The sequence below is a fragment of the Anas platyrhynchos genome, chromosome 20, assembly GCF_047663525.1.
Source record: "Anas platyrhynchos isolate ZD024472 breed Pekin duck chromosome 20, IASCAAS_PekinDuck_T2T, whole genome shotgun sequence".
Taxonomy (NCBI): Eukaryota; Metazoa; Chordata; class Aves; order Anseriformes; family Anatidae; genus Anas; species Anas platyrhynchos.
The window spans coordinates 11,625,163-11,638,329 of NC_092606.1; the positions used below are offsets into that span (position 1 = coordinate 11,625,163).

Below are 13,167 nucleotides of genomic sequence, written 5' to 3' on the forward strand. Positions count from 1 at the left end.
AGTTCAGGGACTGTCTGTATGAAGTCTCTGTCATGGCACTGACTTGTGATGAGTGGACATTTCCCAGGGAACAGGGGCAGAGTTTTGCTGGGATGATAATGCCTGGCTGACATATGGCTGCTGCAACACCCAGAGGCTGTTCCTATAGCATTGCCTTTTGCCTGGGTGCCTCTGGAGCTTCTCGCTGGTGAAGGATTGCAGGCAGGAGCAGACCCAGCCATCCTCACCGGGTGTACCCCAGTGCTCTGCTTGTCCCAGGAATCCTGGGGAGCTCTGTCCCACCTCAGGCTGCCCCACAGCCTCCTATTGTGCCCTGCTGGCAGAGTGAGGTAGGCGGTGGGCACAGGGGAGCCTCCCGACTCCCCTCCGCAAGGCCCTTCCGCAAGGCCCCTCCGCCAGCAGCCATCTGGCGCCGTTGCTTTGGGCCTGGGTCGCCTCAAGGCTCCTCGAGAGCCCAGCTCCAGGGCCCCCGGGGACCCTGCCCTGCCCCACTGCTGTCCCAGCCCCCGCGGGGGCCCTCCGGGCTGCAGAGGCTGCTGCACCCCCCGGTACGACCCCTCCGGGTGTGACCCGCTCCCAGCGTACCCCCACGCGTGGCACCCCTCAGCGCCACGCCGCTCCCGTGAGACCCCCCCGCGAGCTGCGCCCCCGCGCTGGCCGCTCCCAGCGTCTCGGGGGCCGCTCCGCTCCGCCGGGCTGCGCGCATGTGCCGCGCCCGCCCCTCCCCCGAGCGGCGGCCGGGCTGAGCGGCGGCGGGGCGCGATGAAGGACCGGACCGGGGAGCTGCGCGCTGTAAGTGGGGGACACGCGGCAGAACGGGGATCGCCTCGCCCCCGGTACCGAGCGGAGGCGCCGGGGGCGTCCTGGGTTCCCGGGGCCTGCGGAGCGCGGCCGCGATCTCCTCCCCCCTCCCACCCCCCCGGGCTTTGTCTCTGCACCGGCAGGGGGCCCCGGCCCCACCCGCCCCGGGGCGAGCCGGGTGCCGGGGGCGCGGGGCACGGAGCGGTCCCCGCGGGCCGGGCAGTGCGGCCGTTCCCTGAGGGCTCCCGCGGCGCCTCTGTCCGCCGCTGCCGGCTTCCCCTCGTTTCAGGCCTTGGTGCCCGGTGCTCGTTCGAGGTGCTCGTCCAGCGCCCGCCGCCGCCGCACCTGCGGCCCCGCTGCTCGCACACTTTTGGCTGTCGCGGCCGCTGCGGGACGGCATCTTGCCTTGTGGTCCCGCCCCGTGTGCCAGCTGTTCCGGAGGCCGGGTGAGCTCCCGTGGCCAAAAAACGGCTCGCTCCCACCTGGACTGGGTGTAGGCTATGTGGGGTGCTGGGTGCAGGGGCTGTCCCATGGCCGCTGCAGGCGGTGGCCTGTCCTTTCCTCTCGCGTTTTGCTTTTTCATCCCTCTCGCTCTGCTGATGTCATCTGGCCTGGGAAGAGCCTGGAGCTGCGCAGCCGTTCAGGTGTGGCCACGCGGGTGGGTGACATGAGTTGGCACCCTTGTCATGGAATGGGTGCTCGTCCCCCGTGGCAGGGCACTGCAGGATGCTTTGTGAGAGAGGAGGGAATGAGATGGGCGATGCGGCTGTGCCACTGCATGAGGGTGACTTGAAACAGTATCAGAAATACACTAGGAGCTTCAGCAAACATTCACCTGGCAGGTCCTGTGCTCTAAAAATAACCATTCCCAGCTTGGCTGTTTCAGGTTTTGCACTGTGCCATAAACCAAGGGTTTTGCTTGGGCTGGCAGGTCTCGTAGCTCCAGACAAAGATGCATGTTGGGGCTGAGTGTTGTCTGGAGAGACCTAGCTGAGGCCACCTGAAATGGGAGGCTGGCTTTGTCTGGAAGGTGCCAGGAATACAGAGCTCTCCTACTGGTGACGCCAGTGAGGGGAAGAGGGGGTGGCTGTAGATACTTGAGGAGAAAGGGGCTATAAAAAGAAAATCTGCACCCTTCATGCTCAGCCTGGGTGCTTGGAAAGCACCCAAACAAGGGACTCTTTCTCCATGAACAGTGCAGGTTGTGGAAACAGAATTGGAAAATAGGCTTTTTAATAATAATAGTGAAACCCAGCTCTGTAAGTGTCTTCTTGGCAGCCAGTGCTGGCTGAGAAGTGATGCTGTAGAGCATTTTAAAATCTCTCCATTCCTTTAAATATCTTAAACAAAAACAAAAGCCATGCCGCTTTTTGCATTAGGAGATTTTTGCATCTCTCCTGCAGATGATCCTTACTCAGCGGTGGCATGAAGTACCTCCAGCCATAACACTGAAGGGTCTGCAGCCCCTGCATGCAGGAGCTTTTCTGGGGCTGTTTCTGGCACCTGCTGGAGGGGAGGGGAGGGGGACACACTTCCTGTGCCCCTGCACTCAGAGGGGTCCGCGTGGGGCTGCTGGGTACAGTGCTCGGCTCGGCTCGGGGTGTGTATGTGCCCCGGGGCTGAACAGAGGTGTGTGCTGTGGCTGGCCTAGAGCCTGCCTGGGCTGCATGAGCAGGGCAGCACATGAGAAGTTCTCGTACAGAGCTGTGCTGGCAGGAGGGGTGTGTTCCCTTATGGGACGTTGGGGCCCACTTTGTGCTAGTGATCTGGTGCCTGTAGCCAGCCTTGTTAACAGCCTCAGACAATTCCTCCCTGTTTTAATACAACATCTAAATTCTGCCAGGGAGATGATTTAAAAGAAGAAAAAAGCTGTCTTTTTTGGAGTTGAGGAGGGGATGCAGGGCTTTTGCTGCTGTGCAGAACATGAGCTTCCTATCTTAATGGGATTTTTAAAATGATGCTTGACGTTCAACACGCTGATCTGTGTCTTTTCTGAACCTTTGGACCCTGATTGTTTTCAAACTCATTTTAGCATATCTGGTACTTGGAGGTGGCAGCACTCCCAGGCCTGCTTTGAACTGCCTTGGAACAGGGAAACTTACATTTGCAAAGTGTACTCTGCTATGGAGGAGTAACAACCTGCAGGCCTGATTGTGGAAGATGACCAGCAGAGCTCTGTGCTCTTTGTAGGTGGTTCCCACGTGCCATTGAGGCCAACAGGAGCAAACCTGTTTGCCCTGAGCTGGGATTTGGCCCTCTGCTTGACGAGTGCAGATTAACACCTGCCCTGTAGTGTGTTGAAGTCCTGGCATGTGGGGTGTCCTTCGTGGCTGATGGCACAACCCTATCTCCTGCGTACTCCCGACCTGTGCTGTGTCAGCACTGTTCTGCTTTGTTGGGTGTTTTAGGGGCTGCTTGGCAAGCCAGGTCCTCTTGTCGTGTTGTCACCTTGTTGTAGCTGGGATTTGTCCCTGTGTTACTGGGCAGGAAGAAATGCGCCCCGCCTTGCTGCATGAAGAGATTCAACATGACATCTAGGTCAGCCCTAAAGACACTCTGTCCTCCTGCAGGAGGTGTGTCCTCCCAGTGACAGAACAGCGTCTTCTCTGCAGCGGTGTTTGTTGGGGATCCCCGGCTGCTGGAGTGGGGAGCAGCTACCTGTGATGGGGCCAGGCTGCTGCTGCAGGGGATGAGGAGGAGCTTTCAGATACCGCTGATGTGAGCCTGAGCAGTGGTTGTTCAGGGGGATAATGCCAGCAGGCCATGATGGCCTGTCACTGCCGAATAGTACGTCTGTGCTAAATGCACAAAGCTCTGCTGTCAGCAGGGTTCAACATCAGGGGTGCTGTGGGGCCGTGGGACCAGGGCTGGCGTGTGTGTGCAGGGCTTCTAGAGTCACGAGGTGTGGCATCCCCCCAGGGAGCCAATGGGTCTACTAGGGTGTGAGGCTTTGCGATCTCTGGGGTGCAAGACAGGTCCAAATGGTAAAATGAATGTGAGGAGAGCAGGAGGAGGTGAGGGATAGGCCATGAAGGTGGTGTTTGGGAATTCCTGGTCCCTGAGTGCTCCATTTCTTACTGAGTGTGGCTTGCTTCCCCCCTGGTGAAGTGGAGAGATGGCTGCGCAAACCTGGTTGGGTGGGGGTCCCTGTCTCTGGACAAATGCCATGTACTCGGCACTATGTGCAGTTAAGAAATGTGTGTCTAGGTGATTTCAGGAGGACAGGACTCAGCTTTCAGCTTTTCATGCAGACAAGTAGGTTTTCTAATATTTATAGATCTTTGATGACCATGTTAGTTGTCAGTCTCTAACGGGGCTGGGAAGGACCATTTGTCAGTCGACAGATCCTTTCCTTGTTTCCTACCAGAAGGTGCTTGCCTGATGTCTTATTATGCAGTGGCCCGAGAAAGTGGTCCTTGAGATGTTGAAATGGATGCTGCTCAAAGAGCATGTTCAGGTGCTGAGTGGGGAGAGGTTGACAAGGAGACTGCGCTTGTGGGATGTTGTCCAGGCTTGTCACGTTTCCATGCCAGCAGAAGCTTCACCAGCGTGACAAAGACCTTCTTTGGAGCAGCACCAGGAGAGAAGAGCAGCCTGTGTCTGGCTGAACCCTCACCCCAGAGGCAGAGATACGGACCTCATGTACATGGCATTTACCTGCTGGTGGGACTGTGTGTCTGTTTGGAATTGGGTACACATGCAGGGGTTTGTAGGGCCAAAGCCTCAGTGGTTGCTTGTAGCCTACAGCAGTACATGAAGTGAGTGTAAAACTTCTGGTGATCTTCTGATTGAGTCTGAAGACCCTCCTTCCTCAAGTGACATTCATTGAGAACAACCCCGTGGGAGGTAGAAGAGTTGCTCTTTAATGTCTAGTGTTCATTTCCCATCATGCTGCATTTCAGAGCCGAGGCATGTCCCAAACTGAGGCAGTCACTTTCCTGGCGCTGGCTGGCAGCGGAGGCAGTGCAGCCTTCATGCCCAGCCTGCTGGCAGTGGCCGCAGTGGGACTTTGTGTGGCTGGGAATAGCACATCTCTGTGGGCTTCTTCCATGTCAGTGGGAGAGATGTGGGGATGTGGCCCGCTTGTACACATTTCTGTTCCATAAAACTGGGTTTGCCTTTCTCAGGAGGTGTCCATGCATTTGTATGATAGCATCCTTCCCACAACAGGATGGAAGCACCTCATTCCTGTCAATGTTGCATCCCTATTTCATGTGGCCTCCTGTGTGTGGAAGCTGTGGGGAGGAGTACGTTAAAATAAAAGCAGAAAGCAAGGCCAGCCTCAGGTCTGGCTCTGCAGATCCACACTGTTTTCTCCTGCAGCAGCTAGAATCTGCATCTCAGCCCCCTTGTATGCTTTGACTTGCAACTGGGCCTTGTGCCATCTCTTGTCATTGGTAATACATTGATGCTCCTGTAGATGATTTTTTCTCTTGCAGGTACAATAGTAAAGTCATCTGAAGTTGTTCTTTTTAACAGGAGTTGTGTGCCTTTGTTCTCTGTTTGGACAGGGAGATGTTTCCGTAGCACAGAATTGTCAAACTCCAGTATACAAAACTCACCATTGACCCTGTGAATAGATGTATTTGCTTATTTAAATACTGTCTTCTTTTCCTTAATTTTTAATAACCCTAATAACCCTTTATGTATGTACTTATTTATTTATTTATTTTTACTCCTCTTGGTTGCATACCATGCTTTCAAGCTCTTCTGTTTGACCAGAAGGGTGATGTCAATAATTCAGCTCCACTCTGTCCTTCACCCATGTTGGAGCCGGGCTTGTTGCGTGGAGCACAAGAGCCGTGTGTTCCATGTGACATCTGCAGCAGCCAAAGCTGCACAGGCTGGCTGCAGCTTTGTGGCGCAGCTGGGGAGGCAGGTGGTGGTCCTTTTGTGGGATCTGAAGGGAAGAAAGCTGCTCAGGAAGGGTGTGTACTGACCACCTTTGGGCCATGCCTGGCCCTGCTGTGTCCCCGCGGTGCTGCTGTCTGCAGCAGGGCAGCTGCTACATTGGCTTGTTTGTGAGGTCTGCAGAACTGGAGGAGGTGAAGCCTGGGTAGTCACTGTTCCTTGGGGTCTACTGGCTGTATGAGCAGGACGTGCTGAGAAATGACCGATGTGACGAGCGAGCCCACAGCAGTGCGTGTGCCACTGGACTTGCGTGCTGTCCTTTTGGAGCATACTTCTGCTCCCCAGCAGTTGTGGGATCCCACATGCAGGCATGTCTCTGCTGCTGTGACAGCCCTGCTTCGGGCAAGCCAAGGAACACCTGAAATCAAGAAGACTCCCTGACATGCTTTCCATGGTCTGGTATGCAAAGCCCATGTTGAGACCCCAGTCTTTGGGTCATCTCTGGACAATGTTTCATGTCCCCTTCCTGGGAAGTTTTCCGGAGAAGTGGGAGCACAGGAAGAAGGATAGAGGCACAGGGGGTATAGAGTCATGGAGGCCTCAAGGGGCCTGCCTGTGCCCTGCCCTTGCAGGAGGCACAACACAGCCAGCACAGGGTGTCCATCCCTTTCACGTCTCACAGTCCCCAGTGAGTATCACACTGTCACTGTGGCCCCTATGGATCACAAGGAGTGGCCACATCCAATGGGCAGCCACAGCCTGAATCCTGAGGTGCTTACGCTGTGCAGGGCAGCAACTGGCACTGTCCTTGGGGTGGGCTGAGGGCCTGTGGCAGAGAGGATGCCTTTTTCCCTGTCTCAGCCTCTGCTGTCACCATCCTTGGAGGGGCTGGAAAAGCAAGACGCTGAGTCCCGGCGTCCTGGGGAAGGGTGGCACTGTCTGCTTGAAAGCTCTTGTCAAGACTCAGGGGGCTTGGTGGTGCTGCTGAATTCAGCCAGAGGTCAGAAATGTTCCTTGCCACCTGAAACTTTGTGCCACAATGTGAGTGTGATGTGATCTTTTTGGGCTTCAGTAAAGCTTTTGACAGAGGTTCCCATAGGATTCTACTGGACAAAATGTCCAGCATACAGCTAAACAAAAACATCGTATGATGGGTGAGCAGTTGGCTGATGGGCAGGGCTCAAAGGGTTGTGGTAAATGGGGCCACATCTGGCTGGCTGCCAGTCACCAGTGGGGTCCCCCAGGGTTCCATTTCAGGGCCGGCCCTCTGCAATGTTTTTATAAGCGATGTGGATGTAGGACTAGAAGGTGTTTTTGAGCAAATTTGCTGATGACACTAAACTTGGAGAAGCTGTAGATTCTGTTGAGGGTGGAAAGGCCTTGCAGAGAGATCTGGACAAATTGGAGAGCTGGGCAATCACCAACCGCATGAAGCTTAACAAGAGCAAGTGTTGGGTCCTGCACCTGGGACGGGGCAACCCTGGCTATACGTACAGACTGGGTGATGAGACACTGGAGAGCAGCCCCACAGAGAGGGATCTGGGGGTTGTGGTTGATAACAAGATGGACATGAGCCAGCATTGTGCCCTGGCAGCCAGGAGGGCCAACCGTATCCTGGGGTGCATCAAGCACGGCATCACTAGTTGGTCGAGGGAGGTGATTGTCCCGCTCTACTCTGCGCTGGTGTGGCCTCACCTCAAGCGCTGTGTGCAGTTCTGGGCACCACAGTACAAAAAAAAACATTAAACTGTTGGAGAGTGTCCAGAGGAGGGCTACGAAGATGGTGAAGGGCCTAGAGGGGAAGACATATGAGGAGCAGCTGAGGTCACTGGGCCTGTTCAGCCTGGAAAAGAGGAGGCTGAGAGGAGACCTCATTGCAGTCTACAGCTTCCTCATGAGGGGGAGTGGAGGGGCAGGTGCCGGTCTATTCTCTTTAATGACCAGTGATAGGACCCGTGGGAATGTTGCCAAGCTGTGGCAGGGGAGGTTCAGGCTGGACATCAGGAAGAGGTTCTTCACTGAGAGGGTTGTCACACACTGGAACAGGCTCCCCAGGGAAGTAGTCACTGCACCGAGCCTGTTGGAGTTTAAGAAGCGTTTGGACTGTGCTCTCAGTCATATAGTCTGAATCCTGATTTTTGGGTAGACCTGTGTGGACCCAGGAGTTGGACTCAATGATCCTTGTGGGTCCCTTCCAACTTGGGATATTCTATGATTCTATGAATGCAGAAAATGAGGCATTGCGTTTGCAAGCCATATATATTTGCTGTGCAGAGGAGGTCTAAAATGGTTTGAGCCAAGGGGGTTTAGACCAGTTCTCATTGTTCTAATTGCAATTGTCATTTCCTTTATGTGAGCTACTCGGAAGCTATACAAATGTTTATTTTGCTATGTATCTCCCAGTTAACAAGATTGCTTAAGAAATATGCAAAATTACCACTACAGGCGGAACACGTATGGTAGGGCTCATTAAGCTAAATACTATGATAAATTGCTACTTCCAGAAAATTATGTATATTAACAAAAAGGAGGAGAGTAAGCACAAGTGCAGGACCCAGGAAGACTGAATGTGCCATGCTGCCCTGGCTTCAGATGGCTACGGTGGTCACCTGAGTGAAAATGTAGGAATGGTCATTTGGATGTCCTCTGACTGCTGAGTCTGCATTATCATCCTTAAGGCAAACACATGGGGAGCAGGTGGCTCGGGAAACAGAAACAGGGCAATGCGGTATAAATATCAGACCAGGCATAAGGCCAAGGAGAGCATTTTTACTTAAAGAAATATAAAGAGCCAACTCTGGAAGGGCAAAGGTTGGAATGGCTTTCAGAGCAGCAGGGGCAATGTGCTGCAAACAGCCTGTGTATGTGCCATCAGCGAGCGGAATGGCTGGCTGTGGCTGCAAAGGATGAGCCCCTGGGGGTGGCACTGGGTGACAGGGGATGAGCCCATGGCCAAGCAAGCACTGCTGGCTTTGCCTGGGGTGGGAGCGTGGAGCAGAGTGGTGGCAGTGAGCTGATGTTGGGCTCTTCTGGGTCGCTGCAGGTGGTGCTGTCTGAAGGGTGGGCACTTTCCCCCAGGTGGGGACCAGTGTGTTTGCTGACAGCTGAGGATGGGCATGTGGCACATCTCACTGTGGCATCTGGATACTGCAGGTGTGAATCCACAGGCACTATCTACCACTCCTGCAGCAGGTGCTGCCTTTCTTTGCTAGACTTCTCTGCACCTTCCCTGTGCTACTGATTGTGAAAGCCAGCAAGTCACATTGTGGAGAAAGCTTCTTTGAAGCCTTAAATTTGCAGGACTGACACTGGTGCTGTGCACAGTGCTTCAGGTGACAGGCTTCACTGGTGAAGCATACAGTGGCATCTTTGGGGTTTGGTTTGTGATGAGTGGGTTCATTATGGTTTACTTTAGTTTTGGCACCCATCTTGAACTGCATACCTGTGTTGTCCATTAGGAATGTTATAAATAAATACTATTATTTGCTTCTTTTGCAAAACAAAACAGCAGCACAGCAAGCTCTGCCTTCTTCACAGCACCAGCCAAAGTTCTAAAAACATTTTGGCTTTCCTGCAGTGCTTTTCTCTGTGAGGTGTTGAGTGAGCTGGGCAGCCTTGAGAGGAGCCCGCGTTGCCCTGCCTCATTCTGAATACCCACACTGCCATCCCAGTCAACTCCAGCTGGGGTGGATTGGCCTCGCTGTGAGTGGGTTGCCTGCTGAGTAGGACACTGAGCAGTGTGACTCTTTGCATTATCTTCTGGGAAAGCTGTGTGCTGCTGTACAGGGAAGCTGATTTAGCTGATTGGGTATGGTGTATTTTTAGGCAAACATCTTCCTTTGGGTGTCAGATCTCAGTCGCCAAGCTGCGGTATTATGGTACTGGCACTGCCAGTGGAGAAAGGACAAACTTGTCCAGGTTCTTTTTGTAAACCAGGGAAAGCTGATGGCAAACCTCTGCACTGGGGGTTAGATTTGTAGAGAGCGTGTTAAAGCTGATGCATTTCTGGTGAAGTGGCTTCAGCAGTAGCTTGAGGTGACTTGTGTGGCAGAGGTCACAGAATGGCTGAAGTTGGCAGGGACCTCAGTACTTCTGGTCCAACCCTGCTCAAGCAGGGCCACCCAGAGCACATTGTCAAGAACCACATCCAGGTGGCTTTTGAAGGCCTCCAAGGGTGAGATCCACAACCTCTTTTGGCAGCCTATACCAAGAGGTTGTGTGCTGTGCTTGGTCACTTGCACAGCACACAAGTGCTTCCTGATGGTCAGACAGAGCCTATTATGCCTGTGGTCCAGGCACTGGGCACCTCTGAAAGGAGCCTGGCTCTGTCCTCTTTGTACCCTCCTGTCAGGTATTTATGGACATTGATGAGGTCCTCCCTGACCTCCTGTCTAACCTGAGAGTGTGTCACGTTTTTAGAGACAATTCACGTGGATGAGTGAAGCCACCCAGCTCAGGGGGTTACCAAGTCCACATCTGGGTTTCCTTGGTCCTCCATAAGGCAACAGGCTGTCCCCTCATCCTGGAGGCCTGTGCCCTCTCTGCTGCTGGGTGCAGGGATGGCAGCACAGCAAATCTGGGAGAGGAGGAGCCCTGTGAAAATGTTCCTGAAGGGCAATCCAGGCTACTCTTGCCTTTGAACCAAACGTGTGACAGTAATGAAGACACTGAGCCAGGTGTGACAGTCCGTTTTGTCTCGGAACCAGCTTTCCTGGTCATTTTTGCCATCCTGTCCGTTGACCCTGCCTGTTGGCCTGCACAACTCTCCGAGGCACCTCAGTGCATTCCCTGAGGCTGTTGCTGTGTGCACATGGGCACATCAAGGCTGTGCCACTGCCCATGACCTCACTGACCTGTTTCACAGCCACAAACGATGTGGTTTGGCTTTGCTGCTATTGGACTGTTGTTGCTGTGCTACAGTCCTGAGTGGGTTACAAATTCCAAATTTCCTGCCCAGAATTATTTGTGAGGAGTTTAATGTTAATTTGTTCTTACACCAGTGTTTCCCTTTAATTGGGAGAGGTTTCTCCTCCCTGCCGCATTCTGTGCGGAAGCCATTGGGCTGTCTTTGCTGCCGCTGTTTGGCACAAGAGGACAGACTGAGGCTGCATCACATCAGTCTGCTGCAGGGCAGAAATAAGCTTTCTTCATGAGTCTTTCCCTTAATAGTTCAGTGTTTCGGTTTTTAGTGGATGTTTACAGGCTCAAGCTTATTTTCATAAGAACTAACTTAAAAAAAATAAATCTTCTGTCCATGTTGTGTGAGTTTTCTGATGTTAGCCTCGGCCATTTCCCATCCTGCTGTGATGTCTGTTAGAAATTCTTTAGTATTAAATCTTTCTTTTTGTCTGCTTTTATTTTCAGATCTTCCATCAAGTCCTGTCAGACATGCAGTATGTGATGTACAAAACAAATGTTCATTTCATTTTTCCAGAAGACATTTCATCTTTGCCTTCTGGGAGGACTGGTGTCTCTCCTGGATCGTGCTTAAGCTTCCTTTACAATCTAGACAAAGGCACCAAAGAAATTCATTGTCATGTTTATAGCCAGTGCAGTCTCATTTGACAGTTTTCGCTTTTATGGACTGCACTGATTTTCTCATCTCTTCTGGTGAAATCAACCAAGGGGGCTACGGTGCCAGCTGCATCGCTGCCTCTGCCTGAGGCTTTATTTCTTGCTTTACATGCAGCTCCTGGTTGCAGGTCCAGCCCTGCAATCACTGATGAGCATCACCAGAGCTCAGTGGCAAGGAGCTGGAGTGAGGAGGGTGTATTCCCTCAGCATCATGTCTGAGGGAAGCCATATGTCTGAGAGCCTTGTGCAAGCACTTCTGGACCTCTGGCAGTTTTGGTGCTGTGACCGCTTCCGTGGGGAGCCTGTTCCAGTGCCTGACAAGCCTCCTGGTGAAGAGCCTTTTCCCAACAGCTCCTGTCTGAGCCTGCCCTGAGGCAGCTTCCTGCTGTTCCCTCAGGTCCTCTCACTGGGCACCAGAGAGAAGAGATCAGTGCCTGCCCCTCCGCTCCCCCTGGTGAGGAAGATGTAGGCCGCCATGAGGTCACCCCTGTGCCTTCTCTTCTTTAAGCTGAACAAACCAAGCCACATCGAACTCTCTTCTTACGCCATGCCCTCTAGGCCTTTCATCATGTCTGTTGCCCTTCTTTGGGACCTCTCTGAGAGGCTGATGTCCTTCTTCTCTCATGGCTCCCAAGGTAGCCCACAGTCCTCAAGGTGAGGCTGCACCAGTGCAGAGTGGAGCAGGACAAGCACTCCCCTTGACCGGCTAACTCTGCTGTGCTTACTGCAGCCCAGGATACACTTGGTCCTTTTGGCTGCTAGGGCACACTGCTGACTCAGGTTCCACTTGTTGTTGACCATAACCCCCAGATTTGCATAGGGCTGATCTCCAGCCTCTCGTCCCCTAGGTAAGATGCTTCTTTTTCCAGGGCATTGGCCCATCTGGTTTGAGTTGGTCCCCACTGCTCTCAAAGGAGATTTATTTTCAAAAAGCAGTTGTGGCCATGGTGTCAGTCTGGAAAAAGTGGGTGTAATTTGTTAGGGTCAGTAACTGGACTTTCATTGTTAGTGTATGGGGGAGCGGTCAACCAGTGCTCAGCAGAGAAACCTGAGTGTTCCAGATAGTTGCATCCCTGAGTAAACAAGGGAAAAACAGAAGGCGAAGTTTTCCCTTTCTCCTCTATTAGAGAATAAATCTGTGCCTGAGGGAGGGTCCCTGTGCAGAGTGAAGGTCCGTGGGACAGAAAGCAGCTCTGGGCTGGCTGAGATCATTACAGCTGTGTCCGAGTCTAGTCTGCTGTGGGCAACTGAAAGCATGTTCATGCCTTGACTGAGTCCCTCCTCTGAATTTTTAGTAGCTACATAATTTGGGATTTTCTTAAGCTTTTCTTTGTAGCATTATTAATTCAGGGTCAGGAAGTCATTATTGCAGCATTCTCTTAGTGAATTATTCCCATGTAGCATAATAGTGTACTGTATGACCTTCCACAGGGCAGAATGTTAAAAAAAATCAGCTGAGTTAAGACTTTCTGCTGTTTTTCACCCAAATTATTCTTTAGTCATGATTGCAAATATGTAAAGGCATGGATGCCTTTCCAGTAAATCATAGTGCTGTTCGTGTCCTGGAACTACAGGAGTTTAGTGAGCTCAGCTCCTTGCCTGTGCAGGACTTGTGGCACCTTTATTCTCTCTGACATTTGTTCTCAATAGTTACATGGAATTTAGCATTCCTGTTTCTAAAGCTGTTCTTAGAAGTTGACCAGTGCTCTGACAGAATGGTTGGGCTTTATGCCAAAAATTGATAACAATTCTACAGTAATGAAAATGAATAGCTAAGGACAAAACTCTTGAATATCTTGTTCTCCGTTTTACTGCTAGTGTGGAAATTAGAAATGCTTACTGACTCATGCAGATGTTGGTGAATGCTGAAGTCATAATAAATGCCTTGAAGTTTTATTCATCAAAAGTTGTTAGTCCAAAATATGGGCTGGTTTCAGAGAA

General features: G+C 52.4%; 1 protein-coding gene across 2 annotated transcripts in view; it reads left to right on the forward strand.

Moving 5' to 3' along the window:
• The first annotated feature begins 667 nt into the window (after nt 1-667).
• Nucleotides 668-13,167, forward strand: part of STX1A (syntaxin 1A) — a 111,180-nt gene continuing 98,680 nt past the window's right edge. For both annotated transcript variants that reach the window (XR_011804263.1, XM_072026103.1), the window contains exon 1: nt 668-792. Coding sequence is in view for 1 of the 2 variants with exons in the window: in XM_072026103.1 (XP_071882204.1) it covers nt 763-792 (30 nt within the window). In the remaining variant the exon portion in view is untranslated. The remainder of the gene's footprint in view (nt 793-13,167) is intronic.